The 27,757-nt window shown below is 43.9% G+C and overlaps 2 protein-coding genes across 2 annotated transcripts; one reads left to right on the forward strand and one right to left on the reverse strand.

Annotated features, from left to right (window-relative positions):
- On the reverse strand, window positions 1,175–11,271 carry LOC109845977 (cytochrome P450 CYP736A12-like). The gene is made up of 4 exons (XM_020415203.1): window positions 11,188–11,271; window positions 2,593–3,276; window positions 2,055–2,248; window positions 1,175–1,876 (listed from the first exon to the last, which is right to left on the reverse strand). Exons 1-4 carry the CDS (start codon window positions 11,269–11,271, stop codon window positions 1,465–1,467), a joined length of 1,374 nt encoding a protein of 457 aa, XP_020270792.1. The 3' UTR covers window positions 1,175–1,464.
- LOC109845978 lies at window positions 14,164–15,545 on the forward strand. The gene is made up of 2 exons (XM_020415204.1): window positions 14,164–14,929; window positions 15,109–15,545. The coding sequence occupies exons 1-2, from the start codon at window positions 14,164–14,166 to the stop codon at window positions 15,543–15,545; spliced, it is 1,203 nt and encodes a 400-aa protein (XP_020270793.1).

The following is a 27,757-nucleotide window of genomic DNA, read 5'->3' on the forward strand; positions in this document are numbered from 1 at the left end:
TTCATAACAACTGATGAAAGCTCTAATCAACAGCCTTCAATTAACATCGAGTGTTACAATCTGACGACTCTCACATATCAAAGAGCTAAAGCAAAGATTACAAAATGACGATCTTTGCAACGCTCTGACAGAAAGAGACTACAAATCGACGGTCTTTTCAAACCAAGACGTGGAAGTCCTCCCCGCGAACCAGCATCAAGACGCACCATGTTCATAGCCACGAACGCAGCTCAAGTGCAGCCTCCAAAGCTGCCAACAAAGTTTCTATCCGCTGCCAAACGCAGCTCTTAAATCCTGCCAACGCAGCTTCTAACAAGCTGCCAACGCAGCTTCCAAGCCGCCAAACGCAACTTCCAACAAGATGCCAACGCAGCTTCCAGTCGCTGCGTCCGAGCTTTCAGACACTGCGTTCAAGCTTCCAGACACTGCGTTTGAACGCAGAATTCACACCAGAACGCGAATTTTGCGTTTGACAGCTGAACGGTTTCAAAACCGTTTCCCACGATCTGAGGGGATCACAACTCCACTCAGGAGTGATTTAAGGGGCGGTTACATACCATTAGCCCCACTTAGGAGCGAATTAAGGAGGTGGTTACACCCCTTAATCCCCTATAAATAACTAAAAATCAATTCAGTTCAGGGGGGGTCTGTTGGAACTTCTTGGCAGCAACGGAAGAGATCCTTGGGCAGGCTTTTGAGGAGATCGACGTCATCCCTTAGCAACGTTCGGTAACAGGAGATTTCTTCATCCTTGGCTTATAGACCGATTTCGGTTAAATCAACTCTTTCATAGAGTTTCAAACTCGTTCAGAGTTCTCCACAACGTTAAATCGTGAGGAGAAGATCATGTTCCAGTGAAACAAGACGTCGGATCGTCAACGAGAAGCAAACTCGACGCGAGCATTCGAGGGAGGCATCTCATCGCCACCGTGAAGAACCCAGAATTAAACAAATGTGAGAATCAAATTCATTCTCCTCTTTTTTGTAATCAGGAAATCCAATTGTAACTAAGATTAAAGGAATACAGATCAATTTTCCTTCATTTCTTTTTACTTCAAATTTTCCACAAACAGGTACCTTCACATCTAATCACTAATCTACCCTCTCTATAAAAACTGAAATTTAACAAATTAAAGAGGGACACATAACGATTTTATCAGAGTACAGCTTATAATACATCCCCAATATTCTTCCTTTATATAAAGAGCGGAATAATATTTATAATCCTCGGCATAACTTTTTAGAGCGCAAGCGATATACAACCATTAAAATCATAACATTACAATATAATTGATACAACAACGTGGTAATACTAGTCCCATGCATGGGGAAAATTACATATATGATATGGGGAAAATTACATATATGATCATTTCTTATTGCAGATAATTAAACCATAGGCCAGTTTGGTACGTATGTGGCGCTCATACCGGCATCTTCTTAAACTTCATAGACCGTCTCCGATTACATATCCAACAGACGTTTCCTGGGTATAGCCTTCAACGGATCAGCTCGTGGCAGAGTGAATCCATAAGCTTCTTTCATATCCAACTTCTGTACTCCATCAGGAAGCTCCCAATCAAAGCAATGAATCATCTGAGCTATTATCAACGGAGTCCAAATCAAAGCAAGCTGCATCCCTGCGCACATTCTCCGTCCCGACCCAAACGAAAGCAGTCGAAAGTCTCCCCTGAATTCGATGTTGTTATCGATGAACCTCTCAGGCCTGAACTCCTCTGGGTTATCCCACACTGCAGGGTCTCTGCCTATCGACCACAGACTGATCATCACGTTGGCACCCTTCGGTATGCGATACCCGTTGACGACGCATTCTTCGGTTCCGTGGTGGAACATGAATCCTGAGAGGGGGTGGAACCTCAGGGTCTCCTTCAGGACCATGTGCAGGTATTCGAGTTTCGGTAAGTCAGTTTCTTCGACTTTTCGGTGGAGGCCCACGACGGTTTCGAGTTCTTTTTGGGCCTTTCGCATGATCCGTGGGTGCTTGATGAGCTCAGCTAGGGCCCATTCGGCTGGTATGCGCGAGGGGGTGGAACCTCAGGGTCTCCTTCAGGACCATGTGCAGGTATTCGAGTTTCGGTAAGTCAGTTTCTTCGACTTTTCGGTGGAGGCCCACGACGGTTTCGAGTTCTTTTTGGGCCTTTCGCATGATCCGTGGGTGCTTGATGAGCTCAGCTAGGGCCCATTCGGCTGGTATGCGCATCGTGTCCATGGAAGCCTCTAGCATGTCCTTTGGTAAACGAACATGAGGAGAGAGTAAATGAGCACGAGATGAAACGCAATGATGTACGTTATTGTTAAAAACAAAGGGGATTATGCTGCCTCTTCTATATTTCAACTTGTACCATTTGGAGGAAAGAAATTATTTTCACCTTTGACTAGTCATAGGATTTTATTAATTTAGTCATCTTGTGAATATATGTACAAGTCAATAGTCATCTTGTAAGTATGTATACAAGTCAAAGTACCTCAACTTTGTCTTCTCCCCATGTATAAGACTTAATAAATGGGTCAACTCTTTAAAGTCTGATCGAGACCGAACCTGACCAAGTTAAAATTAATTATTGTACTTACGAACACGACGGCCTTGACGGTGAGGCGATCAAACGTGACCCCATCAGCCTCCCCTTCAGTCTCCATCAACTCCAACAAAACATCCACGAAATCCTTCATCTCCCCTTCCCCCTTCTTCTCAGCCTTCTGATGCTCGTCCACAATCTTTTCCAGCAACTCGTCGAACTCAAGGTGCAGCTTATGCAACCTCTTGCTGTACCCCTGCACGTCGAATGGCTTAAGCAGCGGAATGAAGTCATTAACATTGAAACACCCGAGCAAAGCCATAAGCTCCTTAGTGCACGCCCTGAACTTATCCCCCTCCTCATCCCCAGCCTCGTACCTCCTCCCCACGATCGTTCTCGACACCACATCATGCACCAGGTCCCACAGGAGCGTCTGCAAATTCACCGCCGACCGCGTCTCGCTCGCGGCCGCCAGGGTCTGGACGAACCGGTCGATCTCCTCTGTCCGCACCGCCCGCTGGGAGGCGATCTTTGGGCCGCTGAGGATGTGGGTGATGCAGAGCTTGCGGACGCGGCGCCAGTAGTCGCCGTAGGGGGTGAAGGCGAAGCCCTTGAGGCCGTGGGAGGCCGGTGGGGCCCGGGGGGAGAGGCGGAGACCTGCGTCGACGAGAGAGGAAGAGGGCTGCGGTGAGGAGGAGGAGGGCGAGGAGGAGACAGAGGGAGGGAAACATTTTTGTGCCTATGCAGTGTGGGGTTTGGTTCGCTGAATGATTGTTGTGCCCTAGCTTTAGGTAAAGTCCCAGTCTCCCATGTATATATAATCATTCATATTTTGAATTTTCCCAACCCCCCCACCCCTAAGTGATATTTTGCAAGTTATCATGACATATTGAATTCTAAAAAGGCAACGGTCATGTCACGCTGTTTTTCCGAAAGCGGTCAGTTGAGAATATATATGTGGTGCATGGTCTTTCGGAGGCCGGTGCGTTTCGCAAAAGTTCATTTATGATAAAAAGTCTAGGAGAGAGTAATATGATTGTCAACCTGTACGAGTTTGTATTAAAGTGTTGGGGGAATTTCCCTCTCTCCGCCTACTACAATAAGCGTAATTCCGAAGACAACCCACAATCAACAAAATATAAAACGATCACAATTAAGAAAAAAAGAACACCGAGATTTACGTAGTTCGGTCGACCAAATTCGACCTACTTCCACAGGAAACAATATGAGAAATCCACTATGTATCAGGGAGAATTACAAGAGGAACCACTCAACTCTCGTCTCTCAATCTCTCAAACTCACATGCATGATCAACTCTCATATTATCTCCAAATCTCACTCCTTATAATCTTTTACACGTATAAAGATCACGAAACTCTCGTCTCTAGCACAATATTCTTGAATCAGGCTACGCCCTCTGCTAACCCTAGATTACACGAATATTGGTTCTTTCTCTATACTACATCTTCTCTCTACTCACTTCTTCTTAGTTTTTCCTCCAACAATAGAAGAATATATATAAGGAAACCAAAACCTTATCTCTAGTCTAACTTCCTAATTAGAATAGGATTCAAACTCCTAATCATGATAGATCTCTAAACCTATCTAATTCTCATAAAGTTTTACAAAGAATCAAAGACACAATCCTAATAATATCCACCTTGGATTTGATTCCCAAACTCCCTTAAAGATATATCATCGTCGTCTTGAAACTTTGCCTCTCCAGCTAGAGTCTTCTATTTATTTCACACTTCAAAAATCGAAGTAGCCACACTCCTAATCAGAACACCTGCACTCCAACTGGTTGTCTCGTGACCCTCACTATCATCTGCTTCACCGTGGTGCCTCCACCTCTCTTGTGTGCACCAAGTGATCTTCTCTACCTCTTATATTAGAAACAAATCAACCATGCTTATTCTCCCAACTTGAGCCTGACAATAGCCTCCCCCTACTTTTTTTCCTTGTGCTCCACCTGCATCGCTAGTCTCGAATCATATCGGTGCACCTCTCCTATTCCACATTATGAGTCGGATGCCTCTATCTCCTCCATCACTTGGCTTGGACCGAATATGAGCGATCATCGTCTTCAAGTCCAATGTCACCATCTTCATCAACTTGTGTATCACTCAATCGTACTTGCTTGCAAACTCCACCTAATTTGGTACTACCGTCCTCGAGTCTACATACCAATCAACTCCTATTCCCGTGATGGCTCTGAATAATTATATATTGATAACTCTACTGTTAGGATCACATCAGATTATTTATACTAGTCTCATCTGTCACATACTCGTTTGCCTAATCAGCCATCAAATCTGTCTTGCCGTTGAATAGCGAAATATCAAACCTCGGGCCCGTAGAAGTCATCATTCTCTAACCATGATCAAAATTCAAATCACCTACCATAGAGATTGAATTTAATAAAAATAATACCAAAAACGAACTCAGCACATCGAAAAATCCTAGGAACGACTCCTGGATCATCAAAATCCGCCTCCAAATCCTCGATCAAAAGAAAAATCAATATCAACCGTTAGACCTGTGTGAACAGTACCCGCCGTGTCACTACAGTGTTCCTGCTAGAGTATCCATCTTCAGTTCTCGGCCACTACATTATGCCGTTCTTATAACGTTGATCTTCAATCTTGCACGACGTCATCTTCTATCTTGCGAATTCGCTCCCAGATCCATCAACATAGCTCTGATAGCACTTGTTGGGGAATTTTACTCTCCCTGCCTACTACAATATGTGCAACTCCAATGCTAACCCATAATCAACGTGATATAAAACGATCACAATCAAGAAAAAAGAACATCGGGATTTAGGTAGTTCAGTCGACCTACGTCCACGAGCAACAACACAAGAAATCCACTATGTATCAAGGAGAACTACAAGAGGAATCACTCAACTCTCATCTCTCAACCTCATATACATAATCAACTTTCATATTATCTCCAAAGCCCATGCTTTGTAATCTTTTGCACGGATAAATATCACGAAACCCTCGCCTCTCGTACAATATTCTTGAATCAGGCTACGCCCTCTGTCAGCCCTAGACTACAAGAATATTAGTTCTCTCTCTACTACATTTTCTTCATACTCTCTTCTTCTTAGTTTTTCTTCTAACAATAGAAGAATATATATAGGGAAATCAAAACTCTATATCTAGCCTAACTTCCTAATTAGAATAGGATTCAAACTCCTAATCATGATGGAACCCAAACTCCTAATCATGATAGATCTCTAACTCTATATAATTCTTATGAAGTTCTACAAAGAATCAAAGACACAATCCCAACATAAAGACATTGGCAACTTTTCGTAGAGCAAATATGGTGATTAATGCAAAGATTGTCGAGGTTTTGTTCACAAGTGCCCTAGAGGCACTTGTTAAGGGACATTAGTTGTTGGCCTCATGTTTATGAGCATACTTCCTAATATTATTTTGATGATTACAAATAATTCTTAAAGTTGTTTGTCTAGTGTTTATGTTTTCTTATTAGGTATTCTAGACAAACAATATGATTGGAGGTTGGATGGAATTGCGTCATAACGATTATATCCGATACAGGGTGGCAGAATAGTGGAGTGAAACAATGCAATTCAAGTCAAAAATTCAATTTCAAGCGTTATCCATGTTACCAAGATCGAGCGTCATGAAGATCATTTCCTGGTATATTAGTTTAGGTGTTTATACTTGTGTATTAATATTGTATGTTGGAAAAATTGCAATGAAGAGAACAAAAGAAAATTGACTTGTATTTCTTTGATTCCGGTTACAATTTGATTACAAAAGAGAAGAGAACGAATTTGGTTCTCCCCTTTGTTTAAATTACAAAAGAGAAGAGAACGAATTTGGTTCTCCCCTTTGTTTAAAACTGGGTTCTTCTCAGTAGCGATGCAGTGCCTCCTTCGATTGTTCGCGTCGAATTTTCTCTACGTTGACGATCCGACCGTCTTTTATCTCGTAGGAATGATGAACTTCTGTGGAAAGTTTTATGGATAACTCTTTAATGAGTTTAAGAACTCTGAGCGAGTTAGAACTCTGTGAAGAGAGTTGTTAGAACCAAAAATTCGGTTAATGACCAAGCAGATTTTCTGTTGTTGAAGAATCCTCTTAGATTTGATCTTCTGAATTTGTTTCAAATCTTCTATCTCCAAGGGATTCGCCCCTCCTGCCTTTCTGTGCAGTTGAGATCCTCCAGAATCCTCTCTGCTACTGCCTCTCCGTTTTCAAAAAGCCAGCCCTTAACTCAGTTGAGTTTGTTGAGTTTTTATAGGTGGATAAGAGGTTGTAACTGCCCTCTAAATCCACTCCTAAGTGGGCGTGATTTTCTTAGATCGTGGGGAAACAGTTCTAAAACCGTTCGACTCGTATTTGAACGAGTCAAACGCCCAATCTGGCGTTCAGAACCCAACGTCGTCTCTTAGAATTGAAACGCGAGGTTGGGTGTTGGCTGAACATCAATGAACGCGAGGGTCGCTCACGTTTTGGTTTGTGGTCGCTTGGGAACGCGGAGGTCGGTGTTGGTTGAACCTCCGGAACGCGATGGTCGCTCGCGTTTTGCTTATTATAGCTAGGAAACGCGAGGGTCGCCTGCATTTCCAAAATTATGACGCGGGGATGACTTCCGCATTTTAGAAGGGGTTAGTTGATCTGTAACCTCTTCTATAGAGCGTTGCAAGGACCGTTGTTCAGTAATCCTAGCTTTAGCTGTTGTGGGGTGTGAAAGTTGTCAGATTGTAACTTTCACTGTAGATTGTGGAGACTGCTGAATAGAGTTTTCATCAGTTGTCGGAAGCATCGTTGGATTGTAACTCTTCTCGATCTATGTGAAAAGTCCTCCATTTGCAGCTTCGGCATGAAAGCTATCTGATTGTAGCTTTCATTGTTGGAACTTGACGGGAATCAATCATCCATAGTGATTTTTAGACGAATATTTGCCCACAGCTCTCTACCAAGCAACTCACCAACTAAGTTTAACCTTTTATTTCTGAAATCATTACACTGCTCATCAGCATCTCTAATAGTTGCTAATATAATATTAGTCATGCTGTTGTCGCAGCCATCAAGATCAATCATCTCAAATATGAGGCCGTATTTGTAGTGACTGTTGAGTTGCGGATACAGTGATTAGAAAGTCGTCTGATTGTAACTTCCGTTGTCGGGGCTTGTTAGGGATTAGCTATCCATTGGGATTTTTAGACAGCCTACAAATACTTCAAGCAGCTCAATTATACACACACACACATATTTATTGATTTTATCAAAATATAGATGTTTTTATGAAAATATTATGTTATTGGTTTATGGACTTAACAATCATTATATACATCTTTTATTAAGTCTATAAAATCATTTTATAATGTTACAAAACTTTTTTAAGTCAAAAAAAAAAATCAAGTGTTTATACAAACATGTATTTGTGTATTTTTGCAAAATGATGAGATTTTATAAATGGGAAGTGCAATTCCAAAAATACTTTTTGTAACATGTTTATTATCAGTTTTACAATCATTTCCTAAAGTTTTACAATTTTTAGATTTTACTTGCTATTTTTAAATGTAGTTTAAAAATTGGTTTTACTATTCATTACAGGTTGATATTATGTTATCAGTCGACTGATGCAAGTGTTCAGTCGACTGAAGAAATCGCCTGGAATTGCAAAAAAAATCTTTTTTTATTCAGTCAATTGATCAGCCGATTGAAGAGGTCATCGGTCAACTAACGAGTTCATCAGTCAACTGATGAGGTGTTTGTTGGCCTGTAACGGTCAGCTCATCAGTTGACTGATGAACAGATCAGTCGACTGACGGCCTCATAACGACTAGTTTTCCAGTTTGCTGAGTTTCCGTTATTTTGTCTTTTTGCTTGGTTTTTCTTAGTTTTTGGGTTTTGTCTTATGATCCTATATATACCCCTTGCCCTCTAACATTCTAAAATAATCAAGAGTGTTTAAAAACAAGTTTTACAATGGTTTTAAGTTTTGTTTAAAAGTGTTTAAAGTTTTTGTATAAGTTTGTGAAGAAATTTTCACAAGAGCAAGAAGAGATCATCATTTGGTGTTTGAGCTTCAACTCATCTCTCTCTCTTGTCATTCATTGGAGAAGTTTTCTAAACTCAAACTCTAGCTTTACATTTATATACTTATTTGATTAATTATCATTGTTTTTAAGCTAGATTTTATATTTGAGTTTAGTTTCGATTTATTCTCTTTGTTTAGACTGTGAGCTTTCATTATGTTGTCATCCATAGTAGAGAACAAACATTTGTTGTATTGAGCGTTAATTTGTGAGGTTCACTTTGTATTACACAAATACACCAAGAGGAGTGTAGAGGTGAGAGACGTGGTCGGTCCCAAGAGGAGTGGCGTATGTAGTCAAGCCTAGTGAGAGGTAATAATTCTGAGTACTTGAGAGAGACATGTGAAAGGCCAACACTTGAGGTGGCAGTTATGTAGTTACATTATGAGTGATTATGAACGTTGATCGGTGAGCGTTAAAAACCGATATTATATGGTGTAAACATTATTTGGGTGAACGTTGAAAACCCGATTGTGTAGTGAATTTCTCCCCGGGAGTGGGGAGCGGAGACGTAGGACGAAAGGTCCGAACTCCGTGATCATTTGTTTGTGTTTGAGTTTGCTTTGATGTTTCATTTGTGTTTAGTGTTCATTGCATTCTTGTCGCCATTGTCAATTGCTCTTTGTTTATATTATCCACTATCTTGTTTATATTGCTTTGTGTTTATATCACCCTTAGTGTCATATCCTTACATATTAAGTGTTGCATATCTAATTTGCTAGGATATTTGTTAATTAGTTTTTATTGGTATTAAATCGGATTAGATTAGCATAAATCATATTCACCCCCCTCTAGGGTTCTTTCCTAGTGATATTTGGGCTAAAAATTAGTATCAGAGCTTGGTACTCTTTGATTTAAGATCTAATCGTCTTGAGTTAAATATCCAAGTTATTTTATTGTGCTAATCTAGTTTTGATTGTATTTATCTTGCTTGCATATAATTATAATTATGGATATGAATGGTGCATCTTGTTTAGGCTATGATCCTAATGTTGCTTCAAAATATAGAAACTTCCTTTATGATCAATGGTGCTTTAGATTTAAAATATTTGTTCAATCTAAAAATATCAATTTGTGAGAAGTTATTGATTATGCTTGCATTGTGCCCACTTTGAAAAAATTCAAGTGGAGCAATCATGATAAAAAAATATTTACAATAAACAAGTTAGTGTTAGAATTCTTGCATAATGCTTTTGAACCATGTATTTCTAACGAACTTGCTTATTTTGATAGTGCTTACACGATTTGAAAACTTTTTGAAGTACATCAAGGAGACTTGAAGGAGATTCGCCGCATTGTGGCGGAATCGATTTCAAGTGACAGTGGATAAGAGCCAGCCCTTAACTCAGTTGAGTTTGTTGAGTTTTTATAGGTGGATAAGAGGTTGTAACTGCCCTCTAAATCCGCTCCTAAGTGGGCGTGATTTCCTTAGATCGTGGGGAAACAGTTCTGAAACCGTTCGACTCGTATTTGAACGAGTCAAACGCCCAATCTGGCGTTCAGAACCCAACGTCGCCTCTTAGAATTGAAACGCGAGGTTGGGTGTTGGCTGAACATCAATGAACGCGAGGGTCGCTCGCGTTTTGGTTTGTGGTCGCTTGGGAACACGGGGGTCGGTGTTGGTTGAACCTCCGGAACGCGATGGTCGCTCACGTTTGGCTTAATATAGCTAGGAAACGCGGGGGTCGCCTGCATTTCCAAAATTATGACGCGGGGATGACTTCCGCATTTTAAAAGGGGTTAGTTGATCTGTAACCTCTTCTATAGAGCGTTGTAAGGACCGTTGTTCAGTAATCCTAGCTTTAGCTATTGTGGGGTGTGAAAGTCGTCAGATTGTAACTTTCACTGTAGATTGTGGAGACTGCTGAATAGAGTTTTCATCAGTTGTCGGAAGCGTCGTTGGATTGTAACTCTTCTCGATCTATGTGAAAAGTCTTCCATTTGCAGCTTCGGCATGAAAGCTATCTGATTGTAGCTTTCATTGTTGGAACTTGACGGGAATCAATCATCCATAGTGATTTTTAGACGAATATTTACCCACAGCTCTCTACCAAGCAACTCACCAACTAAGTCCAACCTTTTATTTCTGAAATCATTACACTGCTCATCAGCATCTCTAATAGTTGCTAATATAATATTAGTCATGTTGTTGTCGCAGCCATCAAGATCAATCATCTCAAATATGAGGCCGTATTTGTAGCGACTGTTGAGTTGCGGATACAGTGATTAGAAAGTCGTCTGATTGTAACTTCCGTTGTCGGGGCTTGTTAGGGATTAGCTATCCATTGGCATTTTTAGACAGCCTACAGAACCCCCTCCAAAGTTTTCGAAAGTTCGCGGTTGACTGCGATGAATTTTCGGAATACTTTGGATCCCAAAATTTAGTAGATTAATTGTTCGCTCTGTCTAATTTGAAAACATCGCGAAACTGGTTGTCGGAATGTTGAAATGTTGATTCCTCGAACCAAACGAAACAGCTTTTGAGCCTTGATGATAATGAAGAATGAGGTGCGCTCCAAATTGAATCCGATGGTTTTAGCGTTGCTGATTGTAATCTGCATGCACCCATCTGATAGACTCCCCAGTGGAGTCGCCTGTTTCTTCTCTATTTTGGTCATCTTGATGGTTGTCGTATCTCTTGTCGATCATTACGCGTGGGTGAACTCAGTGCTTGAGAGTTTGAACGCGTAGGTGAGCCTTGCGTTTTGGAATTCCAACCAACTCGAACGCTAGGGTCGAGTTTGGGTGGGATTCTGGCCTCGAATCCCGTCCGTTACGATTTGACAACTCACAGCTGTCTATAAATAGACCGCTGGAGGTCAAATCAAGAGTCATTCGACTCTTCTTGAAACATTGACGAAAATTTTCGTTTTCATCTCCGGCGAACACCGTTCATCTCCTCCGACTAGGCTCCATGGCACCCAAGAAGGTTGTCCCTCATCCCTCCAAGTCCGATGTTGTCGCGGCTCAGGGGTCGGCGCCGTCTGTGCCGGCCGGCGGCGCTGCTGCTCAGGCGAACGTGTCGTCCCAGCTTCCTCTGATCGGCGGTGAGTACGGCCTTCGTGGTCATTAAACTTGCTTTGACAAGTTTTGATCTTTGGATCAACGAGGAAACTCGTTTCGATAACGCGGGGCTGGACTCCGTCGTTTAGTATTTTTGACGAGGGGTTCGACCTCCGCGTCTTGAATTCTTGACACGAGGTTCGATCTTTGCGTCTGAGATTTTCGAGGCGAGGTTCGACCTTCGCGTCTGAGATTTTCGACGCGAGGTTCGACCTTCGCGTCTGAGCTTTGTTTTTAAGTTGTCTAACTTTTTTCTTCATTTTGCAGTGCGTCATACCAGCGAGCCTCTTCCTTTTCGCCACCATTTTGGGCATGAAGGTGGTGTGGATTCGAATATGACCTTCAACCTGCGCCAAGAACTCCCAGTTTTCCGAATTAAGGAAAAGAGCCGCGTGGAACTAATCACCCAAGCTTCTCCTAAGACCCTTAGGATATTGGTCACGGATGCCCGACTTGAAAATCCGAGCCGTAAGCCAATAGTCAAACCTGGATTCCTCTTCGGGGATTTTGTTGACTTCGAGACCAGCGCTACTTATGATGGGGACTACAAGTGGCTGCGGAAAGTTGGGGACCGCAACCTCTTTTTGCCCAATATGGAAAGCATGTTCCCCATATCCTACTTCCAGTATGCTTCCATCCCAAGGCGTATGGATTGGCCTCTGGTTAAGGATCAGGATGGAGTCATTCTTGGGACCCTTGGTTAAGGATCAGGATGGAGTCATTCTTGGGACCCTAACTTTTCAAGGGGTCCGCACACTTGGTTACAACAGGCAGGTGACAGCTTTACGGCCAGGTCACACTTGGTTACAACAGGCAGGTGACAGCTTTACGGCCAGGTTTATTCGCTAAGGAATATCCCGTCGGTAAAGTGGCCAGTCTGACGAACACCTTTGTCAAGAAATTTCTGGCAAAGAAAGGAGAATTTTCCGCGCAAGGATTTAGAACTCTTGGCTGGGTTCATTCTCCGGTGACGGGGTGGTGGACCCGGATGACCAAGTTTGTTTTGGAGGAATTGGAAGCCCCTCTTGCTCGAGCTGGATTGTAGATTCCCGTACGGGCTACTAAGTTCAGGATTATCCAGAGCCACTTTCATTTCTTCTCCATATTGGAGAAGTATAATCCTGAGACTTGTACTTTCTTCACCCACATGGGAGAGTTAGGCTTCGCTCTCCACGAGATGCATGAAGTCTCAGGTCTTCTTCTTGGGGATTTACCGTATGAAGAATTTGTTCCGGGATCAGCGGAACTTAAAATCTTAAAGAGGACCAGCCCCGAAGTTTATGCTACTCTTTGGGAAGTCATGTGTCACTTCCACATTTGCATGCAGCAGACGGGGGCCCGAGGAAGCGGCATTAAACAAGTGTCTTGGGCGGAATATTTATTCCAGAACTTGACCAATGGCCTCAGTGACCAGATTACCTGCAAGCACTTTGGAGGAGGTTCAGGCCCGAATCGATGATGCTACCTCCCACTATACCAATGAGGCCAAGGAAGATGTTTTCCCAGCTCATACGGAGTTTGAGAGCTTCCATTATCAAGCTCTAATTCCGATTTCTGACACGGCGCTGTTAGCTGGATTCTTGATACTGTGGCTCAAGCGTTGCGTCGTTCCTACCAGGCCGATTGATGCCCTCGCTGTTGAAGTGGTATACCCGGCTGTTCTTTTGGCTCATGGGAGACCTGTAAGCCTCCTCAATGCCATGGTGGGTTGCTTGCAGAATGGGCTGCGTGAATTGGCCTTGGATTTTAATGATGTCACCGAGCTGGAGTCTGGAAGACACAAAGTTTTCAAAACTCCTAATCCCAGGGTGCCACTGCCATATACCTATTTGATGGCTTGGTACATGCTTCACTGCCCTCCCATAATGAGTGCAGCCTCTCCCCCGGGAGACTTATTTACCCCATTTGTGCAATGATTAGAATCTACAAAATGGGAAGGAGGTTATATGGTTAGGATTCGCCAACTCTTGTCGCGAGACACCCACTACCATATCTTCCGTTGTTTCCCTGATTTTGAGGGCGGCGTCTACGGAGCGGAATATCAAGACGCAGCAGGTCTTAATGGATTCACTCAGCTAAGCGGGGGTGTTTTCCATTGTCTTCTCTCTATCAGGCCAGGCTACTTGATCTTCCGGCAAGGCGCCAGCTGTTTCATTGAGCCCTACCAACCCTATAGGTTCACTCGCCAATTTGGGTATGATCAGTTGTACGTCGGGAACCCTCGTCCTCAACTCTCAGTTGTGGGCAATTTATATGAAGGAGCCAGGGCTTGGTATTATTCTGTGGCAGGTTGTACCAAGGCCATCTTCAGGCTTCCCCACAAAACACCCAACTCCTACACTTCCATAAGCTTCTGTAATTGGTATTTCGCCGCTTCTCAGACTCCCAATTACAACTTGAATACATCTTGCCTAAAGGACATCAGGCATATGTATGCTTCGAGAAGGGGGTCAAAGACATCTCGTTTGAGAGGGATCGATGAATTTCTATCTATCGAGAACCAGCCTGCTGGACAGGAAGAGGAACAAAGAGCTGAGCCTATTCCAGTGGAAGAGCAACAAGCGGTTGATCCCCCCAAGAGCTGAGCCTATTCCAGTGGAAGAGCAACAAGCGGTTGATCCCCCCACGACAAGAGCAGCTGGGAAAAGAAAACTCTCAGCGGATGAAGCCGGAAAATATGATAAACAGATCCGTCAGAAGTTGCTGGTTGATTCCCCTCCCCCCAAAGGCCAACAAAAATCTAAGTTGATGGCTGATGCCATCAGCCCCAAAGGCCAACAAAAATCTAAGTTGATGGCTGATGCCATCAGAGCTGCTGAAGATGAAGAACAACATGAATCTTCTGTTGCAGGCCTGCCACATAGAACTGGACTTCGTTCTCATGGCCCAGCCCTATCGAGCGACGCTTCTTCTTACCATCCCCCCCAAGATGAAGAGGGTGAATTAATGGTTGCAGATGCAGAATCTGCTCTAGTGATGGACCTTCCTAAGTCTCCTGCATTAGAACCAGGGGGTCTCAAAGAGAATCCATCCCCTTCTCCTTCAGCCTTAATGTCACAAGCTAATAATTCAATTCCTAGTCCTACAACAGGACTTATGAATAAACCAGCTGCTGGCACAGATCTTCTTGAACCTTCAGCTGCTCAGGATGATGAGGAGCGAGTTGATTATGAAGGCTCCTCAATTGGTGATGCAGCTGACGAAGATAGAGATGATGAGGATGCTGACGTTGGTAACATGCCAGGTGATGACGCGGGGGACGAAGAGCATAATTCTATGGATGACATAACCATTTTGATGATGCTCCCAAGGTCCCATCCGATAAAGCATCTGGTTATACTCATTTTCACATCTCCGGTAAGCCTAGTTTTCTTCGAATTCTTCCGCATGTTCTTTTCGTGTTCCAACCCTTTTTTCGTGCAGGTTCGCCTCCTACCAGGACTACTGCTGCTACTACTTCAGAGCAGGATCCTGCGCAAGTGTCAGCTCCTCCACAAGAGCAACACTTGCCTGGCTCATCCACAGTGGCTGTTTCACCGACAACACTGCCCGGGGCTACTACTGTAACTCCTCCTCCTGAACAGCAGGTCGTGCAGGTGTCAGCTCCTGTGCAAGAGCAGCCTCTGCTTGCTTCGTCCACTGTAGCTGCTTCACCTACCGCGTTAATGAAGATCTCACTTACACCAACAGAGGCGAGGCCCAGCACGTCTCAGGCAAGGGTAATGATGACTTTGACCTCGAGCCCATCACAATTGAATGTTTCTACCGCTTCTGCAGCTTCAGCGCCCGGATCCCCTGCACCAATTTCAATGGCTCTGGGAGCATCCTCAAGTCTCGCGGGCGTACCTGAGTTCCTTTAAATCTCCTTAGTGTATTTGAATAGCCTCGCAAAGATGGTGATTGAATATGTGGTGAGTGGTCAGGGAACTTTCAATTCCTTCCGACCTCTTCTGGAAGCAGGCTTAAACGGAGTCAGAAGTGGGGGAAACACTCCGTGGTTCGAGCGCTGTTCTGAGATTATTCTTCGTTTGGAAGAACAATTGCAGCATTTTGAGGCCCTGGGTCGCAGAGAGCTTCAGCCAGAGATCGTGTCCACTTTGGCCAGTCTTCAGGTTGCAGAAGTGGCTCGCCGGGAGGCGATAGAACGGGACTTGGCTGAAAGAGAACGTCAAATCACGGAGCTTCGCGAGCGTAATATTCGGAAGCAAGAAGAGTTAGAACGCTCGACTACTTCCATGAATTCGCTTCGTGATAGACTTGTTGAAGCTGAGGCTGAAGTCCTGCGATTAAAGGCTGAACTTTCCCGAGAAGAAAATGTTGTCAATATTCTTAGCTCCCAAAGCGCTACCGGTGCTTTGGAATATCATACGTAGGCTTGAGCTTTGGAACAAGCCAGGAATGAAGCAGCGGCTATCATCACACCCAGTGAGGAAGAACTCCGGGCAAAGGCTGAAGCCATGGTGCGAACCACCCACGAGGAAGAGCTAAATGAAGTTAGGACCCAACTTATTTCTTTTGATTTGATGCATGAGTGAATTTTGCACTTGTAATGTTCTTTTAACAAGAACAAGTTTGCCTTGTATCACTTTCTTTTGATTTTTGAATAAAAAGTGATATTGATTCCTCATTGTTTCTTGCATTTATCGTGTTTTGATTTTAAGCAACAAATCAAGAGAAATACCTAAGATGTATTCCCGATTTAGAATATATCTCCACAATGGTTCTGGTGCAGAAAAACTCTCTTTATTATCGTTTAAGATAACTACAAAAAGTTTCAAACTGCTGAGGATTAATATTTTATTATTTTCCCGTAATGGGGCTGACTAGTAGAATTCTTTCTGTGTTAATTTTTGTTTGGAAAACTGAAAGAAGTCTATAAGTGCTAGAGGTATAGCTTTTTAACTTGGCAGAGGAAATATTGCAATCAGGGCAATTTTGAGGACTTATCGATCTATTGACGAGAATCGATAAGTTGATTTTACCAGAGGTGTGATTCTAACGTGACAGGAGAAATATTGCGATCAGGGCAATTTTGAGTACTTATCGTTCTATTGATGAGAATCGATAAGTTGATTTTGTCAGGGGTGTGATTTTAACGTGACAGCTGAAATATTGCGATCAGGGCAATTTTGAGGACTTATCGTTCTATTGATGAGAATCGATAAGTTGATTTTGTCAGAGGTGTGACATTAACGTGACATCTGAGATATTGCGATCAGGGCAATTTTGAGGACTTATCGCTCTATTGACGAGAATCGATAAGTTGATTTTATCAGAGGTGTGATATTAATGTGACATCTGAGATATTGCGATCAGGGCAATTTTGAGGGCTTATCGCTTTATTGACGAGAATCGATAAGTTGATTTTAGAGATTTATCGTTCTATTGATGAGAATCGATAAATGAACCTTCGCAGAGTGATTGTAGTCATATCGGTAGTGATAATAACTAAATTCAATCTCTGTCGGGGTGATGACCATCTGAGGTGTAATATTAACCTGATGAGTTAAGGAGATACAGAGTTTTAAAAGCACTTTGTTGAAAGAATCCATGAACTTAGAGGATAAGTATCAAGGGTAGATTCTTCATTTGGAAAAGTTACAACGCTAAGGTGACTCTTGCGTTTGAGGTACGAAACGCGAGGTTAAGAACCTTCATAACGCTGGTCTGAGCCTAGCGTTTGAACGCGGGTGTGAACTTCGCGTTGAGATTAAAGTCTTAACTAGCCTAGCGTTTGAACGCGGGTGTGAACTTCGCGTTGAGATTAAAGTCTTAACTGACTTTATCTAAAAACACGAAAGATTGCGTTTTAAAATATAAAACGGTTGGGATTCTCTTAGAATCTCGAACCATCTTAACAGCTTGATGGTTGTTATAAATAGACCTGAGTGGTCATGTCAAGAGTCATTCGACTCTTTCCACTTTTGGCTATTTCCAAGAACGAGAACTCTCGTTTGGTCTCGACGAAATCTCCGACGAACTTCGTCTCCTTTGATCAACGATGCTTCCTCTGATCGATCATGTCGATGGCGTCGCGAAGAGTGGGTTCTAGTCCCAAGAAAGTCGCTGGAGCGACTTCCGAAACATCGTCGGCTGAGGACGCCGACGCTGTTCTTGTTCCTGCGGGAACATCGCCGTCACCGTCACCGTTACAGGGGCCTCCCTGTCGTGGTAAGTGTTGACCGAAATAACTTGTCTTGGCAAGTTCTCTGAAAAACCTAGATGGGTTCTTGATAACGAGGAAGATGACTTGTTTCTGTTCTATGAAAACGTGAAGTTGGGATTCTCTGTGGATCTCGACTCTCGCGTTTAGATTTTTCAACACGAGGTTTGACTCTCGTGTTTGAGATTTCTGACACGAGGCTCGACCTTCGCGTTTTTCAAATTCTGTATTTACATCAACAGCTCGTTTTTAGCTGCTAATCTCTGCCTTTTTGATTGTACAGTGCTTTTCCCAAACGTGCCCCTTTCACAAGAGCAACATTTTGGATATATCGGCGGTCCTGACGCAAATGAAGCCTTCAGTCTTCAGGGCAGAATTCCACTGTGCACTTTTCCTGATTCGGAGAGAACGGACATGATTAAATTTCCCCGATGCTCTACTCTCAGAATTTTAATCACTGACTTGGACATGGAGACCCCTATCGGTCGTGCTCAGTTTCCCAAACCAGCATTCATATTCGGAGATCGTATAGCAATCGATGACCATCTTATACATGTAGAGGACTCAAAGTTGCTGCGGAGAGTTGATAATCGCTTCTTATTCCTCCCCAACATGAAGAGGATGTATTCGATCTCCTACTTTTTGAATATGAGCTGTCGCCGGGGTTTGACTTTTGACATAGTCAAGGAGAAAGAGAATGTGTCACTTGGATCTGGTCGGCGAACTCGTACCCAAATCGGGGGACAACTCAAGGGGTTGAGACCCGGCTTATTCGAGAAGAAGGATCTCGTTTCGGAGATGCCGCGTCCAGCGAATGTCTTCATTCGTCAGTTCATTGCGGCTCAGGGTGAATTCTTTACCCAAATGTTCAGGTCCCCAGGATGGGTTTGTTCCGGAGAAGAAGGTTGGTGGACCCATATGGTTGACTTCGTTCTTGAGGAGCTTAAGGAGTCACTCGCTCAATCAGGTCTCACAATTCCCGTGCTAGCTACTCGACGGGGGGTTGTGCAAAGCCATCACAATTTCTTCGCTATATTGGAGAAATATAACCCGGACAGCTGCACATTTTTCACACCCATAGGGGAATTGGGTTTTGCTCTACACGAGATGCAAGCGGTATCGGGGTTGCCGTTGGGTAAAATGCCATACGAAGAATTCATCCCTACCACCGAGGAGCTTTCCCTGTTGAGGGCGGCGCATCCAGAAGTCTATTCTACTTTCTGGGAGCTGATGTGCCACTTCCATATATGTGCTCAAGTCATCGGAATACGCGGAGGGGGGATTATGCATACCGCATGGGCGGAATACCTCTTTCAGAACTTGAACCTGAAAGACATAGCTGTATCTCGTGTTGCAGCCATTTCTCTTAAGGATGCTAAAACCCGAATTAAAGCTTCCAGCGCTACTTACAAGACAGAGCTTGTAGAGGATGACTTTGAGGCTGGTGTTGACTTTGAGAGTTTCCACCACCAAGCCACAGTTCCTATTTCTGACACGGCTCTTCTTGCAGGCTTCTTCATGATTTAGTTAAAATGGTGCGTAGTACCATCAAAACCAGTAGAGGCAATATTAGCTGAGGTTGTGTACCCAGCTGTTTTGCTAGTGCATGGGAGACTTGTGAGTCTTCTCACTGCTATGGTAAGCTGCATGCAGAGCGGCTTACGGATGTTGACCTCCGAACTTCTCGGAGCCCTGGGCGTTAAGGTTGCTGGGAAGAAGGTTAAGAAGGCTTCTCCACCACGTGTACCAATGCCGTATACGTATTTGGTGGCCTGGTTCGTATTGCATTGTCCTTCATTGATGACGGGAGTATCTGAGGGTGATGATGCTTATGTTCCCTTTGTACAGAGGTTGGAGTCGGCCACGTGGACTAATTCTTATATAGTCAGGGCTCGACAGTTTTTGTCTCGGGGAGACAATTATAAAATTTTCTGTTGTGCCCCTAATTTTGACGGAGCTGATGAAGAGAATGCCAGCTTTTCAGACATTCTTTTCGAGGGTTCGTCTTCATTAGAGGAGGGCACTTTCAGATGGCTTCTCATGATCAGATTAGGCTATCTGGTATACCGCTTGAGGGAGAAGTGTATCATTGAGCCTTACACACCTTCTAGATTCGCTAGAAAAGTCGGATATGATCAACTTTATGTCGGTAATCCTAATCCGGCATTGGCCCAAATCAGGAATCTGTACGAAGGGGCTCGTGCGTGGTTCTTCTTCTCTGCCGAAGGGACTCATGCACACTTTACCTTACCCAATTCATCGCCTGGCTGTTCTACCGTTGCGGACTTTCGCGACTGGTTTGATGAAGTTTCTCGAATCCCAGAATACGATATTCATACTTCATGCATAAGCGAGATTCGGGAATTGTATAAATCGAGAAGTCATTCTACCAAGAGTCGTTTACCATGAATAGAGGAGTATCTTTCCTGTGAACAAGAGGCGGCCGGAACAGTTGAAGCCTCACAGGAGTTGTCTACCATTGAGCCTTCTGGGGAAGAGGTTCATGCAGGGACTGAAGAAGGGTTGCCAACTGCGGATTCTCCTGAAGATAAGGCGGCTGAGGGAATTCCTATAAAGACCCCTACTCCTGAACTTCGTTCTTTGAGATCGGGTAAGAAGGCCCTTACTGCGGCAGAAGAAGGTGAATATGACAGGAGAACTCGCAAGAGAAAGCCTGTCACCGCCAAGAACTCCAAGAGGGCTAAATTGATGGGGGACGCGATGAAGTCTGCACCTGTTGGACTTCCCGAGAACAAAGAGGCTGTCGCACCTCAAGCTGCTCCTCCCGATCTTGAAACGATAACAGATGAGCAGGAACCGACTACCTCAGGCTCAGTACCAAATATGACCGAAAAGTTACCATCTGAAGCTGCGCACACCTTCACTAGCACTGATTACGCGAATTGTTTTATTTATCCGACTGCTCCACCCCCAAGCTCGAAAACTTTGAGAGAGCTCATCACACAATTAGAGCATTGGATGCAAATGACTATCGACGTCGTTAGTCTCGGGGACGTGAGTTTCAAGGTTTTTCAACCCCATCTGCTGGAGTGTCGCCAAGATTAGGGGCCAGGGGAATGCAATATGGACCGAGAATTGTTGCGAAAGCATTATTATTCTGGAATATGAATTGGAATTCCTTTCAATGCTGCAGCGCGATGACATAGGGCCAGAAGTGGATCAGGCTCTTTCTCAGGCCAAAGCTTTAAAAACACAACACCAAGAGGCTCTTCAGAAAAGTCTGTCTGAGACAGAATCTCGTATCGCCAACCTGCGTGGGGAACATCTCCAAGTACAAGGGGACATGGGCAATTTTGCCGTGGGTCTCCGGGATACTGCAGCAGAACTTACTCGTGCTGGTGTTGAGCTATCTCAGATAAATGCTCAGCTAGCTGGTGATATGGAAGTTCTGAAAGGGTTAGCTACTTACTGTGATGGGCTTTTCAAAGGGTATTGCGATGAACTTGTGGCTGCCGATAAGATTAGGCGAGAGATTGCAGAAGCAGCACCAAATGAAGAGGAGCTCAAAAACAAGATAACAGAAGAAGTCAAAAAGGCTCGTGAGGAGAAAATATTGGCTTTGAAGTCTAAGCTCAAGTCTTTTAGGCTGATGGGCCCCAACGCTTAGGATTTGAATTGCTTTTAGCGGAGGGAATAAGTTTATATCATTTTCATTTCGATTGTCTTCATTTTATATCCAGATTAATAATATTGAATGAAAATGATATCATTTCGGCTTTCATCATCTCTTTTGTTGAAATCTGATTCAGGAAAATAAAAAATAATGCAAATGCTATCGAAATTCTCTTTATTAATTATTTAGAATAATTCCAGAAAATTTCAATCGTCAGAGGTGTAGTGTTAATATGACGAAATACAAGATAGAATTATGCTATAAATAGGCAACCCCAGCCTGATTTAGCTGGGGTTTAGGGGGCTACATGATCTACGGGAAATATCTCTTATGGAACTTCCCATTAATTAGCATCATGAGCCTGTCTCCTTTTTGATTGATGAGGCGATATGCTCCGTTCGAATAGACCGATTCTATTACGAAGGGCCCTTCCCATTTAGGATTAAACTTCCCTTTGGTTTTGTGTGTCATCACCATGGGTCGTCTGTTGGCCAAAACTAAGTCGCCTTTCTTGAAAATCCGTTCCTTGACCTTTTTGTTATAGGCTTTGGAAATACGGGCTTGATATAGCTCAATCTGCTGCTGAGCTTGAAGTCGTTTGTCGTCTAAGGCTTCAAGTTCTTGCAGACGTCGTTGATGTTTTTCTTCTTCTGTTAGTCTAGTTGTAATAGCAACTCTCAGAGAAGGGATCTGGATTTCCAATGGTAATACAGCCTCGCAGCCGTATACCAAAGAAAAGGGTGTAGCTCTTGTAGGGGTCCTTACTGTCGTGCAGTAAGCCCACAGATATTCACCGAGTCTTTCATCCCAATCGTGCCGGCTCTTGGAAACAAACTTTTTGAGAAGCTTCACTATGGTTTTGTTGAACGCTTCTGCAAGACCATTCGCTGGCGGATAATATGCCGTAGATGCGACACTTTGGATTCTGAATCTGTCATAAAATCTCTGAAATCCAAAGTTGACGAATTGTGTTCCGTTGTCGTGCACTATTCGCCTCGGGACTCCAAAACGGTAGATGACATGATGCTTGATGAACTTAATTACATTTGAAGTCTTGACTTCTTTCAACGGGATTGCCTCCGCCCATTTGGAGAAATAGTCGGTCACAGCTAGAATGAACCGGTGTCCCTTGGATGTCGAAGGGGAAATCGGTCCCACGATATCCATACCCCACATTTCGAAGGGCCAGGACGCCGATGTGGGGTGTAAATTCCCCGGTGCTTGGTAGATAAAGTCCCCATGAATCTGGCATGCGTAACAACGTTTAGCGTAGTCAACTGCATCTGAGAACATCTTTGGCTAATAATAGTCGATTCGTCGGAGGCGGTCCCCTAATTTAGCTCCGGGCTGATGAGCTCCACACATTCCGTCGTGAGCTTCTTTGAGGGTCTCTCTTGCTTCCTTCCGAGAGAGGCATCGAAGCAAAACTCCATCATGTGACTTACGATACAGGTCTTGAGATACTGCATCATAATAGAATCGGAGGGTCTTTCGTTTGATAGAGGCCGCTTCCTTAGGGTTATCGGGCAAAATGCCATATATGGCATAGTCAATATACGGGAATCGCCAATCCCTAGATTCGAACTCCATAGAGGTTGTACAGACTTCTCCGGTCGTTGCTTTGTCTGAATTTTCCTCCATAGGAATCTTGGAAAAGTATAGTTTGCGTCCCGTGACTGGAATCATTGTTTCAGCGTCCGGTGGCAATGCTAATGAAGTTGCCAAGGAAGCTAAAGCATCTGCGTACGCATTCTGAGCTCGTGATACATATTCGATAAAGAAACCTTCGAACTTTTGAGCTTGCTCTAGCACCGCGAAGTAATACGGGATCAAATCCTCATGACGTACTTCGTATTCCCCTCGGACTTGATTAACGATGAGTTGAGAGTCACCGTAAGCCTCGAGGTGCTGAATATTAAGTTCTTCAGCAAATTGCATTCCTAATAGCAGAGCATTATACTCGGCTACATTGTTGGTGTAAGGTTCGATTAGGGAAAATCCCCTTGGGGTTACGTGACCGTTTGGAGAGATTAATACTACTCCTACTCCTGCGGTGATTGCTCCATGAGGGTTTGCTCTAGACGTGCCGTCGAAGAATAACTTCCATACTTGCGTAGCTTCCTGGGTGACGCAAGCTTCAGCGACTTCGTCAGGTAATTCTTCATACAACTTAGACATTCCTGATACTGGGTGGTCGGCTAAGAAGTCTGCCAGTGCTTGACCTTTGACCACCTTTTGAGGCATGAATTGCATATCGTATTGTGACAAGAGAATGGCCCACTTTGCAAGTCGGCAATTTAGAGATGATGGTTTCGTCATCAGAACTCTCAAGGGATTCACCTTAGAGATGACCTGAATGGTTTGTCCAACTAGGTAATGTCGCATCTTTTGAATTGCGAATACCAAGACGAGACATTCTTTTTCGACCGGATTATATCGGTGTTCGGCTCCCATCATAGTCCTGCTCAGGTAATAGATGGCTTGCTCTTGACCTTGATCGTTGTTCTGGGCTAACAAAGCCCCAAGAGAATGGTCCATGGCTCTCACGTACAACAGGAATGGTTTTCCTGATATCGGGGCCACGAGAACTGGCGGTTGAGTGAGATATCTCTTAATCTCCTAGAATTCTTTTTGACACTCTCCATCCCAGACAAAGGATACCCCTTTCTTCATGAGCTTAGAGAAAGATTGGCAACGCCCTGAAAGATTCGATATAAATCTTCGAATGTAAGCCAGTTTGCCTTGCAAACCTCTGAGCTCTTTGAGATTCTTCGGAGGCTGCATGTCTTGGATAGCACGCACCTTCTCCGGATCCAGAGAAATTCCCTTGGAGGTAACGATAAACCCTAGGAATTTTCCGCTCGATACTCCTAGGAACGATTTTGTCGGGTTCATCTTCAGCTGATGTGCTCGCATGATCTCGAACATTGTCTTCAGATCTGTAAGATGATCGCCTTTACATTGGCTCTTTACTGCTAGATCATCAACGTAGCACTCGATCTTCTTTCGTAGGTGTTCGTGAAAGATCGTGTTCATTGCACGTTGATAAGTTGCACCCGTGTTTTTCAGGCCGAATGGCATCACTGTGTAGCAATACACCCCCAGTGGTGTTCTAAAAACAGTGTGTTTCTCGTCTTCCGGGTGCATCTTGATCTGATTGTACCCGGAGAATCCGTCCATGAAAGACATCCTTTCATATCCACGGGTGTTATCGATCATGACGTCAGTGATAGGAAGAGGAAACTCGTTTTTTGGACAAGCTGCGTTGAGATCGCGGAAATCAATGCATATCCGGACCTTACCGTTCGAAAGTCGATGCATATACGGACCTTACCGTTTTTCTTGGGCACTGGGACAATGTTGGCCACCCAGTCCGGATGTTGCTCTTCCCTAACGAAACCTGAGTCTATAAGCTTTTTAACTTCTGACTCAATTGATTCCATGATCTCTGGATGAAACCTGCGTTGTTGTTGTTTAACGGGTTTTGCATCCGGATCGATGTTAAGACGGTGCATGGCAACCTTCGGGTCAAGGCCAGGCATATCTTTATAATTCCAAGCAAAGACATCTATATATTCTCGGATAAGAGATATAAGATCCTCAGGCGGGAGATTGCAGAAGCAGCGCCAAATGAAGAGGAGCTCAAGAGCAAGATAACAGAGGAAGTCAAAAAGGCTCGTGAGGAGAAAATATTGGCGCTGAAAGCTAAACTCAAGTCTTTTAGACTGATGAGCTCCGATGTTTAGGACTTGGATTGCTTTTTAGCTAGGAATAATTTTGTATCATTTTCGTTTCGATTCATTTTGTATTCAAATCAAAAATATTGAATGAAAATGATATCATTTTGGCTCTCATCATCTCTTTTGTTGAAATCTGGTTCAGGACAATGAAAAGTAAAGCAAATGCCATAAGTATAGTGTTAACCTGGCATGAAATTGAAATTTTCTTTATTATACCGATTCTAGCAAATTTCAATCGTCAGAGGTGTAATGTTAACATGACGAAATACAAGACAGGGTTACATTATAAATAGGCAACCCCCAGCCTGATTTAGCTGGGGTTCAGGGGGCTACATGATTTATGGGAAGTATCTCTTAAGGAACTTCCCATTGATTGGCATCATGAGCCTATCTCCTTTTTGATTGATGAGACGATAAGCTCCATTCGAATAGACTGATTCTATTACGAAGGGCCCCTCCCATTTGGGATTGAACTTCCCTTTGGTTTTGTGGGTCATTACCATGGGTCGTCTGTTGGCCAAAACTAGATCGCCTTTCCTGAAAATCCGTTCCTTGACCTTTTTGTTGTAGGCCTTGGAAATACGGGCTTGATACAGCTCAATCTGTTGCTGCGCTTGAAGTCGTTTGTCATCTAGAGCTTCAAGTTCTTGCAGACGTCGTTGATGTTTTTCTTCTTCTGTTAGTCCAGTTGTGATAGCAACTCTCAGAGAAGGGATCTGAATTTCCAATGGCAGTACAGCCTCGCAGCCATATACCAAAGAGAATGGTGTAGCTCTTGTAGGGGTCCTCACTGTTGTGCGGTAAGCCCACAGGCATTCACCGAGTCTTTCATCCCAATCGCGCCGGCTCTTGGAAACAAACTTTTTGAGAAGCTTCACTATGGTTTTGTTGAAAGCTTCTGCAAGACCATTTGCTGGTGGGTAATACGCCGTAGATGCAACACTTTGGATTCTGAATTTATCACAAAATCTCTGAAACCCAAAGCTGACGAATTGTGTCCCGTTGTCGTGAACTATTCGTCTTGGGACTCCAAAACGATAGATGACGTGATGTTTGATGAACTTGATCACGTTTGAAGTCTTGACTTCTTTTAACGGGATTGCCTCCGCCCACTTGGAGAAATAGTCGGTCACGGCTAGAATGAACCGGTGTCCTTTGGACGTCGGAGGGGAGATCGGTCCGACGATATCCATGCCCCACATTTCGAATGGCCAAGTCGCCGATGTGGGGTGTAAGTTCCCCGGTGCTTGGTGAATAAAATCTCCATGAATTTGGCATGCGTGACAACGTTTAGCGTAGTCAACCGCGTCTGAAAACATCCTCGGCCAATAATAGCCGATTCGTCGGAGTCGATCTCCTAATTTAGCTCCAGGTTGATGAGCTCCGCACATTCCGCCGTGAGCTTCCTTGAGGGCCTCTTTCGCTTCCTTCCGAGAAAGGCATCGAAGTAAGATTCCATCATGTGATTTACGATACAAGACTTGAGAAACTGCATCATAATAGAATTGGAGGGCCTTCCGTTTGATGGCAGCCGCTTCCTTAGGGTCATCGGGTAGAATTCCATATAGGGCATAGTCGATGTATGGGAATCGCCAATCCCTAGATTCGAATTCCATAAATGCCGTACAGACTTCTCCCGACGTCATCTCGTCTGGGTTTTCCTCTATGGAGATCTTGGAAAAGCACAGCTTACGTCCCATGACCGGGATCGTCGCTTCCACTCCTGGTGGCAAGGCTAGTGAAGTTGCCAAAGAGGCTAAGGCATCAGCATATGCATTCTGAGCTCTTGGCACATATTCAATAAAGAAGCCTTCAAACTTTTGAGCTTGCTCTAGCACCGCGAAGTAATACGGAATCAAATCCTCATGACGTACTTCGTACTCTCCTCGGACTTGATTAACGATGAGCTGAGAATCACCGTAAGCCTCAAGGTGCTGAACATTAAGTTCTTCAGCACATTGCATTCCTAATAGCAGAGCATTATACTCGGCTACATTGTTGGTGCATGGTTCGATTAAAGAGAATCCCCTTGGGATTACGTGGCCGTTCGGAGAGATTAACACTACTCCTACTCCCGCAGTGATTGCTCCATGAGGATTTGCTCTGGATGCACCGTCGAAGAATAATTTCCACACTTGCGTAGCTTCTTGAGTAACACAAGTTTCGGCGACTTCGTCAGGTAATTCTTCATACAACTTAGACGTTCCTGATACTGGATGATCGGCTAAGAAGTCTTCCAGTGCTTGACCTTTGACCGCCTTTTGAGGCATGAACTGCATGTCGTATTGTGACAAGAGAATGGCCCACTTTGCGAGTCGGCAATTTAGAGATGATGGTTTCGTCATCAGAACTCTCAAAGGATTCACCTTAGAGATGACGTGAATTGTTTGTCCAACTAGGTAATGTCGCATCTTTTGAATTGCGAATACCAAAGCGAGACATTCTTTTTCGACCGGATTGTACCGGTGTTTGGCTCCCATTATAGTCCTGCTCAGGTAATAGATGGCTTGCTCTTGACCTTGATCATTGTTCTGG

This window comes from Asparagus officinalis, chromosome 6 (assembly GCF_001876935.1).
Source record: "Asparagus officinalis chromosome 6, Aspof.V1, whole genome shotgun sequence".
NCBI classification, from domain to species: Eukaryota; Viridiplantae; Streptophyta; class Magnoliopsida; order Asparagales; family Asparagaceae; genus Asparagus; species Asparagus officinalis.

Coding starts and splice junctions, on each gene's coding strand:
- LOC109845977 (XM_020415203.1), bottom strand. CDS start 11,271: ATGATCGACAAGAGATACGACAACCATCAAGATGACCAAAATAGAGAA. Junction 3,277..11,187: donor CTGGGGAGTCTATCAGATGG/GTGCATGCAGAT, acceptor CACACTGCATAG/GCACAAAAATGTTTCCCTCC. Junction 2,249..2,592: donor CCGTCAAGGCCGTCGTGTTC/GTAAGTACAATA, acceptor CGTTTACCAAAG/GACATGCTAGAGGCTTCCAT.
- LOC109845978 (XM_020415204.1), top strand. CDS start 14,164: ATGAATTTCTATCTATCGAGAACCAGCCTGCTGGACAGGAAGAGGAAC. Junction 14,930..15,108: donor TGACGTTGGTAACATGCCAG/GTGATGACGCGG, acceptor TTTTTCGTGCAG/GTTCGCCTCCTACCAGGACT.